This window comes from Neophocaena asiaeorientalis, unplaced genomic scaffold (assembly GCF_003031525.2).
Source record: "Neophocaena asiaeorientalis asiaeorientalis breed wild unplaced genomic scaffold, Neophocaena_asiaeorientalis_V1.1 scaffold65, whole genome shotgun sequence".
In the NCBI taxonomy this organism is placed as follows: Eukaryota; Metazoa; Chordata; class Mammalia; order Artiodactyla; family Phocoenidae; genus Neophocaena; species Neophocaena asiaeorientalis.
In genome coordinates this window covers 14,732,243-14,749,737 of record NW_020173215.1, presented here as the reverse complement: position 1 = coordinate 14,749,737, position 17,495 = coordinate 14,732,243, and the positions used below count along the sequence as shown (strand labels likewise).

General features: G+C 37.8%; 1 protein-coding gene across 9 annotated transcripts in view; it reads left to right on the top strand.

Annotated features, from left to right (window-relative positions):
• The window catches only part of SLC7A11 (solute carrier family 7 member 11), a 182,836-nt gene that overhangs the window by 24,812 nt on the left and 140,529 nt on the right, over nucleotides 1-17,495 (top strand). For all 9 annotated transcript variants that reach the window (XM_024745096.1, XM_024745095.1, XM_024745097.1 and 6 more), the window contains exon 6: nucleotides 2,249-2,293. In XM_024745096.1, the coding sequence (XP_024600864.1) occupies nucleotides 2,249-2,293 (45 nt within the window). The remainder of the gene's footprint in view (nucleotides 1-2,248; nucleotides 2,294-17,495) is intronic.

The following is a 17,495-nucleotide window of genomic DNA, read 5'->3' as shown; positions in this document are numbered from 1 at the left end:
GCTATTTTATATTCTAAGGAATAATTAGAGCATAGAGGAATACAATGGAAATATGACTTTTTTACTTTGCGGAAAGTTTCTAAGCCTCTGAAATGGAGAAGTAGAAAGGTCTTTGTATGTCTAGTTCTCTTCGTTACGATCCCTTAGTTCTCCCATCTTCATGATCCGGTTATCTCTGTGTGCTTATTTGAGGAGTCTACCTCAATTTTACATCTTGGAACCTTGAAAGAGAACTTCAAGGGCTTTAAATGGTCTCGAGAAGTCACTTTAGATTAGAAAAAGAAGTCAAGGATGCAAGGCAATTGACATGCCTGGATGGGATAAGTAGTGTCATAAAGTGAGGGAAAGGAATCTGAATTTCTCTAGGGCCATAAATTTAGGGTAATATGTGTAATCCTATGGGACTGGAAAGTGAAATATTGTGTGCCTCCAATGCTTCTTGTCATGTAAGAGATGACAAAAGTGTCCAGGATCCGGGGGAAATACTCAAAGTGTTCTGCCCTTTAGTTATCAACTTACAGTGTAATGACTAACGGTGGGCCTAAAATTAGCTGCCTAAATACACACACACACACAAAGCAACTTCACCATTGCTATTATGCGTAAGGCATTGCCTTATGACGAGGTTATTTGGGTGGGATGCATATTGGAAAACAGTGCATTGAAAGGAAAAAGTGCAAATTGAGGGCTTTCCTGGTGGCGCAGTGATTGAGAGTCCGCCTGCAGATGCAGGGGACGCGGGTTCGTGCCCCGGTCCGGGAAGATCCCACATGCCGCGGAGGGGCTGGGCCCGTGAGCCACGGCCACTGAGCCTGCGCGTCCGGAGCGTGTGCTCCGCAACGGGAGAGGCCACGACAGTGAGAGGCCCGCGTACCGCCAAAAAAAAAAAAAAAAGTGCAAATTGAGAATTTATTCTCCTTTATCCCATTTTTATTTCCTGTGTGCCTTCTGTGTTCATATCCAGAAGCCAATCCCCTAAAACTAAGAAATGCTATTATCATGCTTCTATTGTCCTGCAAGTTTTTATCACGCCTACTAAAAGCTGGATTCCCAGAAGCCAAAGGCCATCTTGTACCTACATCCTGTTCTCACTCCCAGGGCACGCTTTGTGGTACTAGGCTGTTGCTCACACCCCTCTCCCACACCCCCCCGTGCTCATGCGCTGTACTCTGCCTAGAATGTCCTCACGCCACTTGACTGGGGCTAAACATCAAGCAGTTTTGAAGACTCAGCTTGGGTGATGCCTTCTCTCAGAAACCTTCCAAGACCTGCCAGTCTGGTTTAGACCTCACCCCTGGCTTCCATGGTAACCTGGGCATGCTCTAACACCACTCTATGGACCATTCTATGAACTATGAGCTCCTTGACAAGAAAGATTATAGATTTTCTACTTTTATTTCCCCAGTGACTGACATGTGATAATCTCATACACTGCTGGTAGGAATGCAGAAATGGAGGAAAATAGTTTGACTATAAACATGTGTCTACTCTGTGACCCAGTGATCGTATTCTGAGTATATGCCCAAGAGAAATGATTGCATGGTCCCCAAAAGAACATATACAAGCATATTTATGGTATCTATATTCATAATAGCTGTAAATTGGAAATGATTCAAATATCCATCAGTGGTAGAGCGTATAGTGTTACATTCATACAATGAAAAGCAACAATAAAGAATGATGAATTACTACAAACAACATGGATGAGACCCACAGACATAAAGTCCAGCAAAAAAGCCAGACACAATAGAATAAATATTGTATAATAGTTATACAAGCAAATATTATTAGTCTATTGTAATGAAACGAACAAAGCTAATCTATAGTGGTAGAAATCAGAATAGTGGTTACCTTTACAGGAGGGTGGAGGAGATGATAATGATTGCAAAGGGCCTTGAGGGGACCTTCCAGGGTGCTAGAAATGTTGTATCTTTCGATCCTTTTGTCAGTTACCTAGGTGTATACATATGTAAAAATTTATCATTGTATACTAAGATTTTTTCATTTTACTGTTTGTGTGCTATATATACCTCTATGAAAAAGTTAAGAAATAAAAAAGAGCTCCATAAATACTGCTTAATAGAAAAATGAATTGTGGGAGCTTTGGGTGCTGGAGATTTTCATCTTAGGTTATTTGTTTATAAAGTTTTTATGATTCTGAGTTTGATTTTAAATATTTAAAACTTCAAACTTTGGGTGATGATCATAAAATATATTAATGGTTTATAATTCATGGATGTCTTTTTAGGTTTTATCTCAACTTTGTTACTGAAGAAGTGGAAAATCCTGAAAAGTAAGTAGCCATAACTACTCTGAAATATTTATAAGGAATGAAGTGTAAGGTTGTATGGTTAAACAAGTGGACCTAAAGAAGGAATTCAGTGAGGGCTAATTAGCTTTCTCACTATCATCATTCTCTTGGACAGTAAAACTTACTTGATTTTATCATAAATTAGATGTAAATAACTTTATTGTATATTCTACATCCAATATAAAATTGTTTGGTAAACTGAAAGCATAAAAGAATAGAGTTGTATTTTAGGTAACTCATTTCATAAAAACATACATACAAATTAAAACGGACTCTTGGATGTTCACAAACGTGCTATGAGATGTGAACTCTGAAAGTTGATTATTTCTAGTAATTCACGTGAGCTTTTTCAGAGCTATCCAATTAAAGGGAATAATGTAATTAATGAACAAGTAGTTATGAAAACCTATAAATAAGTGCAGAATATTCTAGGAACTTGTAAATTTGGGGAGCTGGATGACTGCTTTTCCTTTTTGTTACTGGTAAAAATCATCCTTTTGATGATTAGGTGATTTGATGATGATTTATATAATGTTTCAGAATGAACTATTTTTAACCTAGAACTTTGGAAACTGAATTATTTTGATGATTTGTCTAAAAACTTGACTTTTTACAGGAAAATCACATAATCTACAGCCAGAAAAGGGAAATTTTAAGTAGCACAGTGTAAGATAAAGACAGAATTTTAGAGTTACTTAATTCATCTGACTTTTATGAAATATCTATACCATGTTCCAACTATGGTACACCATCTGACATGATGAATAAGACGTATTCAGGATTCCATTGCCTAGTCATTGAGTCAAATGTGTAAACAAATAACTAACATGGTGTGATTGGTACCATAGTAGATTATTTTCCCCATTTGACAGAGACGAAAGGAGAAAATATTTATCTAGGGAGATGTTGCTTATATAGAGACTCAGATGATAAGTAGGTGTTCCTTAGGTAATTATAGGAGAGAGAGAGAGAGAGAGAGAGAGAGAGAGAGAGAGCGCGAAGGGAGAGGAAGGGACAAACTTCCAAGAAAGGGAAACAGGTGCAAAGGTGAGTCAGTATGAAGTAGCCTGGACTTCAGAGAACATGCTTAAGGGTTGACAGTTCAAATTAAGGTAGACTAAAATTCGGGCAGCAAGTATATTGGTAGCCGATTAGATCTGGCCAAGTACCAGAGTTGTCAGAATTTTGAATACGCAAACCAGTAATTGAGGTTCAAATAGTGTTTCATACTATCTGATTTAACCATTATGCAAATCACTATGTAATTTAAACATGTGAAATGGTTATTTTATTGAGAAATATGGTAAGTTTCTAGCAATGTTTTCAGATTTATACCTGGAATTGTGGTAGAGAACATACATTTACCGGGAACTAGTCCTTTCTAGCATGGCTCTGAAGTGATAAACTACATTATGACTCTAAATCCGCTGATCACAGAGATAAATGGGTTGCCCTGCCTTTTAATTTTTTGCACATAATTAGTGTGTAAGTGGCAATGAGGAGGAAAGACTCCTCTTACTAGATTTTATGTAAAGTATTTATTGAGTCTCCATTGTGTGAAAGAGATTACTATGGTTTATGGCTATCGTTTTTTTCGGGCCTCTCACTGTTGTGGCCTCTCCCGTTGCGGAGCACAGGCTCCGGACGCGCAGGCCCAGCGGCCACGGCTCACGGGCCCAGCCGCTCCGCGGCACGTGGGATCTTCCCGGACCGGGGCACGAACCCGCGTCCCCTGCATCGGCAGGCGGACTCTCAACCGCTGCGCCACCAGGGAAGCCCTATGACTGTCTTTTTTTCAGTCTACAAACATTTTAAAGAGACCAATTACTAAAATCCAATATCAGAGAATATTTCTTATGAAAAGAGTGGCAAACTGTAGGTCTGTGGATGTGACCTATAATGGAACAGTTACATGGTACATCAGTGGCATGGAGATAGTTCATATTCTCATTGAATGTTATTTAATAATTTAAGCATAGATTTTGTTTTCAATATGTACAATTATACTATTTTGCATATTCAAACTATGCCATTATTAGCTTGATCTGAATTTCTGATGCATTCTGCCAGAGAGGTATGCCAGTTTAGGATTCTCTCTCTCCCTCTTTCTTCTCCTTAATTTAAGAGGCTTAGTTTCACACATTGATAATGTTTATGATCAAGATATACAAATACTAAATAACAGGGATGTGTTGATTCGGGGTTTGTTGTCCGCTGTTGCAAAGAAATCTCCTCATCTCAAAAAGTGAGAAGAATAATAGCACCTACTTCACTGGGCTGTGGCAGTGAGTACGTAGATTAGTGAGTGTTACTTTTTAATCTCTACATAATTGGTTGTTGCTACTATTACCGTATCCTTATTTTAGGAGCAAGGTAAAATGTTACTCCCATCAGAGTGTTTCCTAGGTTTCAGGATCCTAAGCAATTCTCTTTCTTCAGTGTTTTAGAAAGAAAGGCAAAAAAATTTTCACACCATATTGAAGCCTGTTGTATAAGACTAAGATTGTTATCACTGGTTACACTGGATGAAATATTGTCATTTTCTGGAAATCGTGATTCTGCAAATTTCATGAAATATTCCTAGAATACTTTTAATTTTAAACTTATATTTTAAGCTCTTAAACTTAGGAACTTTTCAGGAGAGGGTACAAATCTCTAGATTTTTAGGTCAAGATAATGAGTAACCACCAAGACAACTTGAAGAAAGAAACCTCTGATACCTTTTGGTCCTTTTATGCTAGGTACTCAGATATGCAATGTTTGCATGGAGGAGTCTGTGTAAAACTCAGACAACACATTTATTTTCTCAAAATCAGAATATGAGAAATCTCCAAAATCCCCTTAATGGAAAGGAAAGGTCAAATTTGTACTATGTATTTATCAACCAAAGAAATCCAGGGTTTTGAGCAATTTATTCAATGTCTTAATTTTAAAAATAGCATTTCCCTGAAATGTTGACAATTTTCCCAGGTCTTTTAAAACTAAATCTTATTTTTTAAACACAGAGAATGGTTTGGGAAATATCGATGATCGAATATTGAGAAGAGATGGTAAAATTATGTGGACCTTGTCCAGATGTGTAATTTGTATTATTCTGTAGGGAGACCGGCTCCAAAATACCTTTAGATACAAGGGAGAATAATTATAATTCCATCTCCTTTGTGACGTGCCGAGATAAATGTGTTTGCGCCTCAGTCACGGGTGCATGTGTCCAGGTGCGTTGTAATGGGCAGCATTCAGCAGCTGGTGAAATGAATCATCAGCTGGAGATACAACCCTTTTTACTGTCCTCCTCCACCTAGGCAATAAAATTTCCCTAAAATTGTGACCTGATCGAAAAAGGGATCATTAATTTAGATCAGTGAAAACAGCACTGTGAGTTAGAATATATAGGATGTGGAATGAGGTTTCATGATCGCAATTGGCTACCCTTTACATATAATTTAATTTCAGCGGAAATCTTTCAAATTAGCTAACATTACTTTCTGGAATAATTTCTGAACTGCTATTACGAGTATGACTTACAGAACAGTTCCTTAATATCGTAACAAGTGGGAGATAAACTGGGAGATTAATGCAATCCGAATAACTAGCTCGTGGCTTTTTCTGTTCTTAAGTTTCATCTATTCTTTAAAGCTTGTAAAGCACTAATCCTAAAAATTTGGGCAAAATTCCTGTTCCGTGATTACATTTGTAATGTTAAAAAATGTTCCCGTGGTCTGTCTTATAATTTGTGTTTTCTTCTCTAAGAGTGGCTTTGGATCTATGGGAGTAGTTACCCTTTACGAGGTATTTAACATTTTTATTTGAAAACACGGCGATTATCATTGAAGTTTTATAGAAATGTAAAAGTATTTCATTGAATAATTATTTATAGCATGCTGACTGGCTCCACAAGCAATAAATATTAGAGTAAGAATAGTATTTTGAGGAGCACATATATCCAAAGTTTGGACCATGAAGGTGATAGAATCCCAAGGAACATATGAATTTTAAAATGTTATTTTCCCCCCAAATGAAGTATGTAGTGGTAATAACTGCTAATGTGTACATTTGTTCTTAAAAATCAAAGGGTTTTTATTTGCAACTATAATGAGTTTTGCTTTATGACATGAATTTTGTGGCAACCGTGCAACCGATCACTGTTCAGAAAGTTACACGGTGCGAAGAACCTATCACTGAGATGTATAATGTTTGTAATTCTGCTCTCAGATGGATAAATCATGTCTCATGTTCATGAAAGCCAAGAAATGAATTGCTTTACTTTGACCTTGCGGGTCTGAGATTAGTCAGTCTGTCTATCAGACTCGTTCCAGCGTTCTTCTCACTTCATTTATTCCTTCTGTTCTGAATAGTTGGAAACACTAGACTTGAAGGAAGTCAGTAAACCTTGATATCATCCGTCATTGTTGAAGAGCAGGCTATCAACTCTCTGTGAATAATCAACTTTAATAGAAGGTTTAAATAATCAGGGTGTCATGTTTAATTAATACTTGACCTGCTTTCAATTTATATTAATTGAAGCCTGAAAGTCATCACACCTTGCACCAATGATAACTTAGAAGAGAAATTTGGTTTGGGAAAAATGCCCCAAAACCTTTAAGGTCTGTGATCGACCACAGGGGCTCATAAACGGTCCACTATCACATTACTTGCATTCCGTTCAGATGGTGCAGTCTTAAATTCATAGCATATATGTTTTAATCCTCACTGACTTATATTAAGCCAGAGTAAAGGCATTTATTAATAATATTTTACTGTTTTATAAGGCCTATTGCTTATAGGACATATACAACTGTTAACATGACTAAAAACACAGCAAAACAAAGCAATTTAAAGATCTTGCCCAAATGGGCCGTAGCACAGTTGCATGACAGAATATGAAAAGTTGACTTGAAGTCTTTTATCTTGCATATTGGCATTTTAAGGATGCAGTTTTCTATGAGAGGCAAATCTTCCGCTTTCTATGCTTTCTAGCTTCCTAATGCAACAGTTGCTAGAAAATAGCATATAATGTATACACGTGCAGATTACAGTAATATTATGTTTTGTGATCTTTTTGTTAAAAAGTAATGTTATCTGCTACATTCTTAGAATATTTTCAAACTGTCTTTTACAAATACTCAAGGGATATATGTTCTTAAGGTATGCAAACTCATTTTCACAGTTACCTCACTATAGATAAATGTTCTTAAGGTATGCAAACTCATTTTCACAGTTACCTCACTATAGATAAATGTAGATAGAAAAAAATAGGGATTATTAAGCAGAATTAATTTGCAAAAAGAATTTGCCAAATGAACTTCTTAGAAATGACGTCTCCTAACCAGGTTATTTGTAAAATTGAATTTATACCAAAATTTACAAAGATTTCTTTGGCAAAATGAGGCATCTCTTTATTAATGACAACAAGACATTGTTAGGATTATCTTAATATGTGACAGTGTTTCTCTTCAGTTGTTGAAATAATTGAAACCTAAATTAAAATCACTCTATTTTATGCATTTCTTCTGGAAATATATATATACGAAAAATCTGGTAAATCCATTTTTAAATATAGTGGTTGAGGCACTGAGGCAGACAAAAGATCAGAATTTGTCCAGATGACACAGAGAAGAAATGATTCTATGTTCAGACAACAAGGTCACCAAGTTATTCTGCCTTTGTGCAGTTTGAGAATTTCTCACTGATGGAACATGAGGTTGATGTACCCTGGGATCAAAATGCTTGCATTTCTCAGCTTCACATATGCATAAAAAATACATCTGGCTCAAACACAGTTTGTTCCTGTAAGGCTGAAATGTCAAATAAGTGGTGCAGAAATTACAGGATTATGTTATAGTATTTTATCAGGCAGTAATCAAAGAAGACAGATATTAATCCTTCAAGTGCTTTGTGGAAGACATTTAGATATTTTTAAAAAAATTTTAAGGATTCTAACCCCATTATGAGGCAAAAATTTGAAGGTCAGTGCTTTTGACTGCTTTACGTCCTTTCACATTAGTTGTTTCTAAATTTGAATTTCAGCTTTATTGAAGTTTATGTTTTGAGTCTAGAATCATAAACTCGTGTTTTAGGAGCAATAATAGTGGCTGATTTAATTCTACCCTGTGTTTCTGATCTCATTAGTTATCCATAAAATATGAGACCACAAGTGAATAGAATCAAAGAACTTCAGAACTAGAGGAGGACCTTGGATGCTGTATAATCTAGCTTTTCACCAAATGCGTGAATCTCCTCCATAATATCTTTAAACAGATATAATTCATGTAAAATACAATGAGAAACTTACTAAAACCTCTTTGACTGGGCTACCAGTATTTTTTACCTGCATATGTTGACTATCAACCTGCTAATTTCTTTTTTTTCTACATCTTTATTGGAGTATAAATGCTTTACAATGTTCTGTTAGTTTCTGCTGTATAACAAAGTGAATCAGTTATACGTATACATATATCCCCATATCCCCTCCCTCTTGAGCCTTCCTCCCACCCTCCCTATTCCATCCCTCTAGGTCATCGCAAAGCTTCGAGCTGATCTCCCTGTGCTATGCGGCTGCTTCCCACTAGCCATCCATTTTATATTTGGCAGTGTATATATGTCAATGCTACGCTCTCACTTCATCCCAGCTTCCCCTTCCCCTCCATGCTCTCAAGTCCGTTCTCTACATCTACATCTTTGTTCCTACCCTGCCACTAGGTTCATCAGTGCCACTTTTTAAAATTCCATATATATGTATCAGCATACAGTGTTTGTTTTTCTCTTCCTAATGTACTTCACTCTGTATGACACATACTAGGACCATCCACCTCACTACAAATAACACAATTTCATTCCTTTCTATGGCTGAGTAATATTCCATTGTATACATGTGCCACATCTTCTTTATCCATTCATCTGTCGATGGACATTTAGGTTTCTTCCATGTCCTGGCTATTGTAAATAGAGCTGCAATGAACATTGGGGTGCATGTGTCTTTTTGAATTATGGTTTTCTCTGGGTATATGCCCAGTAGTGGGATTGCTGGATCATATGATAATTCTATTTTTAGTTTTTTAAGGAACCTCCATACTGTTCTCCATAGTGGCTGTATCAATTTACATTCCCACCAACAGTGCAAGAGGGTTCCCTTTTCTCCACACCCTCTCCAGCATTTACTGTTTGTAGATTTTTTGATGATGGCCATTCTGACTGGTGAGGTGAAACCTCATTGTAGTTTTGATTTGCGTTTCTCTAATGATTAGTGATGTTGAGCATCCTTTCATGTGTGCGTGGGCAATCTGTATATCTTCTTTGGAGAAATGTCTGTTTAGGTCTTCTGCCCATTTTTGGATTGGGTTGTTTGTTTTTGTGATATTGAGATGCATGAGCTGCTTGTAAATTTTGGAGATTAATCCTTTGTCAGTTACTCCATTTGCAAATATTTTCTCCCATCCTGAGGGGTGTCTTTTCATCTTGTTTATGGTTTCCTTTGCTGTGCAAAAGCATTTAAGTTTCATTAGGTCCCATTTGTTTATTTTTGTTTTTATTTCCGTTTCTCTAGGAGGTGGGTCAAAAAGGATCTTGCTGTGATTTATGTCATAGGGTGTTCTGCCTATGTTTTCCTCTAAGAGTTTTATAGTGTCCGGCCTTACATTTAGGTCTTTAATCCATTTTGAGTTTATTTTTGTGTATGGTGTTAGGAAGTGTCCTAATTTCATTTTTTTACATGTAGGTATCCAGTTTTCCCAGCACCACTTATTGAAGAGGCTGTCTTTTCTCCATTGTATATTCTTGCCTCCTTTGTCAAAGATAAGGTGACCATACATGTGTGGGTTTACCTCTGGGCTTTCTATCCTGTTCTGTTGATCTATATTTTTGTTTTTGTGCCGGTATCATAGTGTTTTGATTACTGTAGCTTTGCAGTATAGTCTGAAGTCCGGGAACCTGATTCCTCCAGCTCCGTTTCTCTTTCTCAAGATTGCTTTGGTTATTCGGTATCTTTTGTGTTTCCATACAAATTGTAAAATTTCTTGTTCTAGTTCTGTGAAAAATGCCATTGGTAATTTGATAGGGATTGCATTGAACCTGTAGATTGCTTTGGCTAGTATAGTCGTTTTCACAATATTGATTCTTCCAATCCAGGAGCATGGTATATCCCTCCATCTGTTTATGTTATCTATGATTTCTTTCATCAGTGTTTTATAGTTCTCTGATTACCAGTCTTTTGCCTCCTTAGGTAGGTTTATTCCTAGGTATTTTATTCTTTTTATTGTGATGGTAAGTGGGATTGTTTCCTTAATTTTTCTTTCTGATATTTCATTGTTAGTGTATAGGAATGCAAGAGATTTCTGTGCATTAATTTTGTATACTGCAACCTTACCAAATTAATTAGTTCTAGTAGTTTTCTGCTGGCATCTTTAGGATTCTCTATGTATAGTATCATGTCATCAGCAAACCATGACAGTTTTACTTCTTTTTTTCCAATTTGTACTCCTTTAATTTCTCTTTCTTCTCTGATTGCCGTGGCTAGGACTTCCAAAACTATGTTGAATAAGAATGGCGAGAGTGGACATCCTTGTGTTGTTCCTGTTCTTAGAGGAAGTGCTTTCAGTTTTTCACCATTGTGAATGATGTTTGCTGTGGGTTTGTCATATATGGCTTTTATTATGTTGAGGTAGATTCCCTCTGTGCCCACTTTCTGGAGAGTTTTTATCATAAATGGGTATTGAATTTCATCAAAAGCTTTTTCTGCACCTATTGAGATGATCATATGGTTTTTATTCTTTAATTTGTTAATATGGTGTATCACATTGATTGTTTTGCATATATTGAAGAATCCTTGCATTCCTGGGATAAATCCCACTTGATCATGGTGTATGATCCTTTTAATGTGTTGTTGGATTCTGTTTGCTAGTATTTTGTTGAGGACTTTTGCATCTATGTTCCTCAGTGATATTAGTCTGTAATTTTCGTTTTTTTGTGATATCTTTGTGTGGTTTTGGTATCAGGGTGATGGTGGTCTCATAGAATGAGTTTGGTAGTGTTCCTCCCTCCGCAATTTTTTGGAAGTGTTTGAGAAGGATAGGTGTTAGCTCTTCTCTGAATGTTTGATAGAATTGTCCTGTGAAGTCATGTGGTCCTAGACTTCTGTTTGTTGGAAGATTTTTAATTACAGTTTCAATTTCATTACCTGTGATTGGTCTGTGTATATTTTCTAATTCCTCCTGGTTCGATCTTGGAAGCTTGTACTTTTCCAAGAATTTGTCCTTTTCTTCCAGGTTGTACATTTTATTGGCATATAGTTGCTTGAAGTAGTCTCTTATCATCTTTTGTATTTCTGCAGTGTCAGTTGTAATCTCTCCTTATTCATTTCTAATTTTATTGATTTGAGTCCTGTCCCTCTTTTTCTTGATGAGTGTGGCTAATGGTTTATCAATTTTGTTTGTCTTCTCAAAGAACCAGCTTTTAGTTTTATTGATCTTTGCTATTGTCTTCGTTTTTATTTCATTTATTTCTGCTCTGATCTTTATGATTTCTTTCCATCTACTAACTTAGGGTTTTCTTTGTTCTTTTTTTTTTAGTTGCTTTAGGTGTAAGGTTAGGTTGTTTATTTGAGATATTTCTTGTTTCTTGAGGTGAGCTTGAATGGCTATGAACTTCCCTCTTGAAACTGCTTTTGCTGCATCCCATACGTCTTGGATCATTGTGTTTTTGTTGTCATTTGTTTTCAGGTATTTTTTGATTTCCTCAGTGATCTCTGGGTTATTTAGCAGTGCACTGTTTAGCCTCCAGGTATTTGTGTTTTTTACTCTTTTTCTTCCTGTAGTTGATTTCTAATCTCATAGTGTTGAGGTTGGAAAAGATGCTTGATAAGATTTCAGTTTTCTTAACTTTTCCAAGGCTTGATTTGTGACCCAGATGTGATCTATCCTGGAGAACGTTCTGTGTGCACTTGAGAAGAAAGTGTATTCTTCACTTTAGTGTGAAATGTCCTGAAAATATCAATTAAGTCTATCCGGTCTATTGTGTCATTTAAATCTTGTGTTTCTTTATTTATTTTCTGTCTGGATGATCTGTTTCTTGGTGTTAGTGGGGTATTAAAATCCCCCACTATTATCATGTTACAGTCACTTTCTCCTTTTATGGCTGTTAGCATTTGCCTTATGTATTGAGGTTGCTCCTACTGTTGGGTGCATAAATATGTATAATTGTTATGGTTTCTTCTTGTATTTGTTCCTTGATCATTATGTAATTTCCTTCCTTATCTCTTTATTTTAAAGTCTTTTTTTTTTTTTTTTTAAAGTCTATTTTATCTGATATGAGTATTGCTACTCCCAACTTTCTCGTGACTTCCATTTGCATGGAATATCTTTTTCCATCACCTCACTTTCAGTCTGTAGGTGTCCCTAGGTCTGAAGTCGGTCTCTTGTAGACAGCATATATAAGGGTCTTGTTTTTTATCCATTCAGCCAATCTGTGTCTTTTGGTTGGAGCATTTAATACATTTACGTTCAAGGTGAATATTGATATGTATGTTTCTGTTACCATTTTCTTAATTGATTTGGGTTTGTTTTTGTGAGTCTTTTTCTTCCCTTGTGTTTCCGGCTTAGAGAAGTTCCTTTAGCATTTGTTGTAAAGCTGGTTTGGTGGTGCTGAATTCTCATAGCTTCTGCTTGTCTGTAAAGCCTTTGAATTCTCCATTGAATCTGTGAGATCCTTGTCAAGTAGAGTAATCTTGGTTGTAGGTTTTTCCCTTTCATCACTTTAAATATGTCCTGCCCCTCCCTTCTGACTGGTAGAGTTTCTGCTGAAAGATCAGCTGTTAACCTATGGGGATTCCCTTGTATGTTACTTATTGCTTTTCCCTTGCTGCTTTTAATATTTTTTCTTTGTATTTAATTTTTGATAGTTTGATTAATATGTGTCTCAGCATGTTCCTCTTTGGGTTTATCATGTATGGGACTCTCTGTGCTTCCTGGACTTGATTGACTAGTTCCTTTCCCATGTTAGGGAAGTTTTCCACTATAGTCTCTTCAAATATTTTCTCAGACCCTTTCTTTTTCTCTTCTTCTTCCGGGACCCCTGTAATTCGAATGTTGGTGCATTTGATGTTGTCCCAGAGGTCTCTGAGACTGTCCTCAATTCTTTTCATCCTTTTTTCTTTATTCTGCTCCCCAGCAGTTATTTCCACCATTTTATCTTCCAGGTCACTTATCCGTTCTTCTGCCTCAGTTATTCTGCTACTATTCCTTCTAGAGTATTTTTAATTTCAGTTACTGTGTTGTTCATCATTGTTTGTTTGCTCTTTAGTTCTTCTAGATCCTTGTTAAATGTTTCTTATATTTTCTCCATTCCGTTTCCAAGATTTTGGATCATCTTTCCTATCATTACTCTGAATTCTTTTTCAGGTAGGTTGCCTATTTCGTCTTCGTTTATTTGGTCTCGTAGGTTTTTACCTTGATCTTTAGTCTGTAACATATTTTTTTTGTCGTTTCTTTTCTTTTTTTGATGGTTAGGGTTGTATTCCTGTGTTACTGGTTGTTTGGCCTGAGGCGTCCAGCACTGGAGTTTACAGGTAGTTGGATAGAGCCAGTTCTTGGTGCCAAGATGAGGACCTCCGGGAGGCCTCAGTCTGATTAATATTCCCAGGGACCTGAGGTTCTCTGTTAGTCCAGTGGTTTGGACTCGGAGCTCCTACCACAGGAGCTTGGGCCCGACCTCCAGCCGGGGAACCAAGATCCCGCAAGCCAAATGACGTGGAAAAAAGGAAAAGAAAAAAAAGAGCAGTACAATAACAAAGAATAAAAAAGAAAATAAAAGTAGAAAGATAAAAAATATATTAGGAAAAATAAAAATATAATTGAAACAACTGCAACAAGGTAAAACAAAACCACACAGAAAAAAAGAAAAAGGGGAACAAGCCAAAAGGAGCAGAACAATAACAAAGTATAAAGAATGAAATAAAATTAGAAAAATAAAAGATTTATTAGAAAAAATAAAAATATAAATGAATCAACAACAATGAATCAATAGCAAGGTAAAACAGAATCCCAATCTAAAAGAGGAAAAAAGAAAAAAATGCAGGAGGGAGGCTCCGAGGGCAGAGGATTATGCTGTGGACCCCAACAGTCTGCCCCGTGCCTAAGTGGACAGGAAAGCGCTGGCTGTGTTCCCCTCCGTTCCTCCATGCCCCCTCACCCCCAGTTCTCCCCCAGGGTCTCCCCGGTCCCCGCTGGAACCCTAACCGTGCGTGGGTCCCACTGAGTGTAGGAACTCCTCCCCTCCCCCAGCCGCCCCTCAGGGGTCCCGGTCCCAGAGGTCCGGCCTTTACTTTTGCTCCCCCTTCCCTCCCTCCCACTCCCTCAGGACCTGCACGGCTGGAGGGGCCTTGATGGGCAGAGGATCAGACCTGGGATCTCTGCAGATTCCTGGGGGCCCAAGTGGGCAGGGGAAACCTGGCCACACTCCCTTTGGACCCTCTGACCTCTCAGTGGTTCCCCAATTTACCCCTTCAGGCGTGGGATCCCTACCCCACCCCAGCCACCCCTCAGGGGCGCCAGTCCCGTCCTACCTCCACTTCTCCTCCCCCTTCACTCCCCCTACGCCCCACGTCCTACCCAGTCGCTGGGGGTTCCTCCCGTCCCCTTAGGTGTCTGTGGTTCTCCACTGGTGCCTGGTGGGTGCCCTAGTTGTGCTGCGAGGTGATTCGCAGAGATGCGAATTCCGTGTCCTCCTAGTACACCATCTTGACTCCGCCCCCCAACCTGCTAATTTCTGTAACCATTTCAAACTTTGATAAATTGTTGGCTGGCTGGCATACATAGGGTGATCCAAATGTCTTGACTAAATAGGCACAACCCAAATGTCATTTAATTTCTCATGCACCAGAGGTTGCAGAGTTAGAATCCTCTTATCTGAAAGGAAGTACCTCCTGCAATTAGAAGTAAAAAGTCAGTCATGAGATTGTCTCCCGCTTTTGGGTTCACACTTTAGTAGGTCCCCTCATCCATATGCTGCTTTATGCAAATAAGCTACCCTTCTCTCTTCCTGAATTGGAAAGTTAATGATTGTACCCAGCAGGCAGCTCATAACTAAATTTTACATCCTGGGTTATAATTGGTGAAAAACTTCTTAGACCCCCTAATATCTAGCTGGTGGACTGCTGCGTGGTATTCATTCATTCATGAAAGAGTGTCGTTTAAGATTCTCACAAAAATAGAATAATATCCCACATTGCTCCTTATGGGCAGAGACAAGATGCGTCTAGGCCGTTATCTGTGTGCTCGCCATGCACTGAAGTAATTTTGATAATTTAGTTCTAGTCATATTCAAACACTGACTCAGCCTACCGACCAGCTCAGGAAAAGGAGCCACTTTGGAATTCGCATAGGTGCAAGCTAAAGCCGTATTACCGATAATGTAAACATCTAAAATGAACGCAGTGAAGTTGAGACTTTCCAGGAAAGCAACATTTTCCTTCACTTTTGTGAACTCTAAAAACACTGAGTCTCTGAAAATAGCACTTGTTCAGAAAATAAACATTCTAATGCTGTCTCCTCTTCACTAGATGTTTGACCTTGGGTAGACCTCTAAATGCTTCTGAGTCTTTGTTTACCCCTTTGAAATAGAGGGTCATAATCCCTATATTGCAGTTCTCATGGGGTTGTGAGGATAAAATATGGGAAAATCAGAAACGTTCATGAGCCTGACAAGTAATATACAAACCCATCTGCAACCCAAACCTGTGTTCTTCAAAGATTAGAATATTTCATGATCTTTGGAAAAAACGAGAGGATTAGCATAATTGTTTTATGGACGGGCCTGCCTTTTCAACACACATGGCTTGTTAATCAATTTGAAAAGTTCTGCACAGTCAGCAAAGTACCCGATTATCGGTCGTTAGAAGGTTCAGAAGACGATGAGAACTGCTTTTTATTTAATAGTCTCTAACCTCCCTCAGGTTACGCATCATAATCAGGGTGAATTTCTTGGCAGGTTTTTTTTTCCTTCTGAACCAGTATTTGCATAGCCGCACCCATACCGCACACGTCACACTGTCGGCCAGTGGTGCTGCTATAATGGACTATTTGTACTTCCGCTTCAGTCACCTATTTTTAGGCTCACTGTCTTACCAAGAAACTCCTTTATGAAGTCTGACGAACAAGGTCTTGATCTGAGTGGCTGGTATCATGTATTGAAATTGTTATTTTTATTTCCAGGAAAGAAGCTATAGAATTGGTACACAACAGGAGAATACAAGTGTTAGTTTAGGCCCAAATGATTTTTTTTAAATGAATTTCTGTTTAATTTAAAAATGCATCATTAAAAATATAAATGATACTTGTTATCTGAGTAAGAGATGGATGACGGGGTAGCACTTCATTATTTTTGAAAATATGGTGTGTGTTATTTGCATTCTTCAGTTGAGAAAGTGCATAGAAGTGAATTCACTCCTCACGGCCATGTAATTAGTACGTGAGGAAATTAGGATTATAATCCATGTTAGACATGACGCACGGACTGTTTGGCTCCAGAGATTTTCTTTTCTTTTTCTTTTTTTTATTAAAGTATAATCAATTTACAATGTTGTGTTAGTTTCTGGTATACGGCAAAGTGATTCACTTATACATATGCATATGTATATATGTATGTGTGTGTGTATATATATATATTCTTTTTCATATTCTTTCCCATTATGGTTTATTATAGGATATTGAATGTAGTTCCCTGTGCTCTATAGTAGGACCCTGATGTTTATCCATTCTGTATATCACAGTCTGCATCTGCTAATCCCACACTCCCACTCCATCCCTCCAATCGCCACCCACCTGCACCGCCCTGGCAACCAAACGTCTGTTCTCTGAATCTGTGAATCTGTTTCTGTTTCGTAGAGAAGTTCGTTTGTGTCATATTTTAGATTCCAAGTATAAGTGATAGCATGTGGTACTTTTCTCTTTCGGACTGACTTTGCTTGATACGATCACCTCTAGATCCATCCATCAGAGCTCTTTCCAAATGCCAGTTGTTCTTTTTGGGAGGCAGAGCAGAAATGATCCATGGGTATGCAAGGTGGTGTAACGGCTGAGTAAGGAAGTAACTTGGCTGTGGAAGAGGAAGTTGGGAGAAGGGCAGAACCTAGAAAGGTAGACTAGAGAAGTAAAGGCATCTCAGATAGGGGATGGGCGTGCACAAAGCCGTGGAG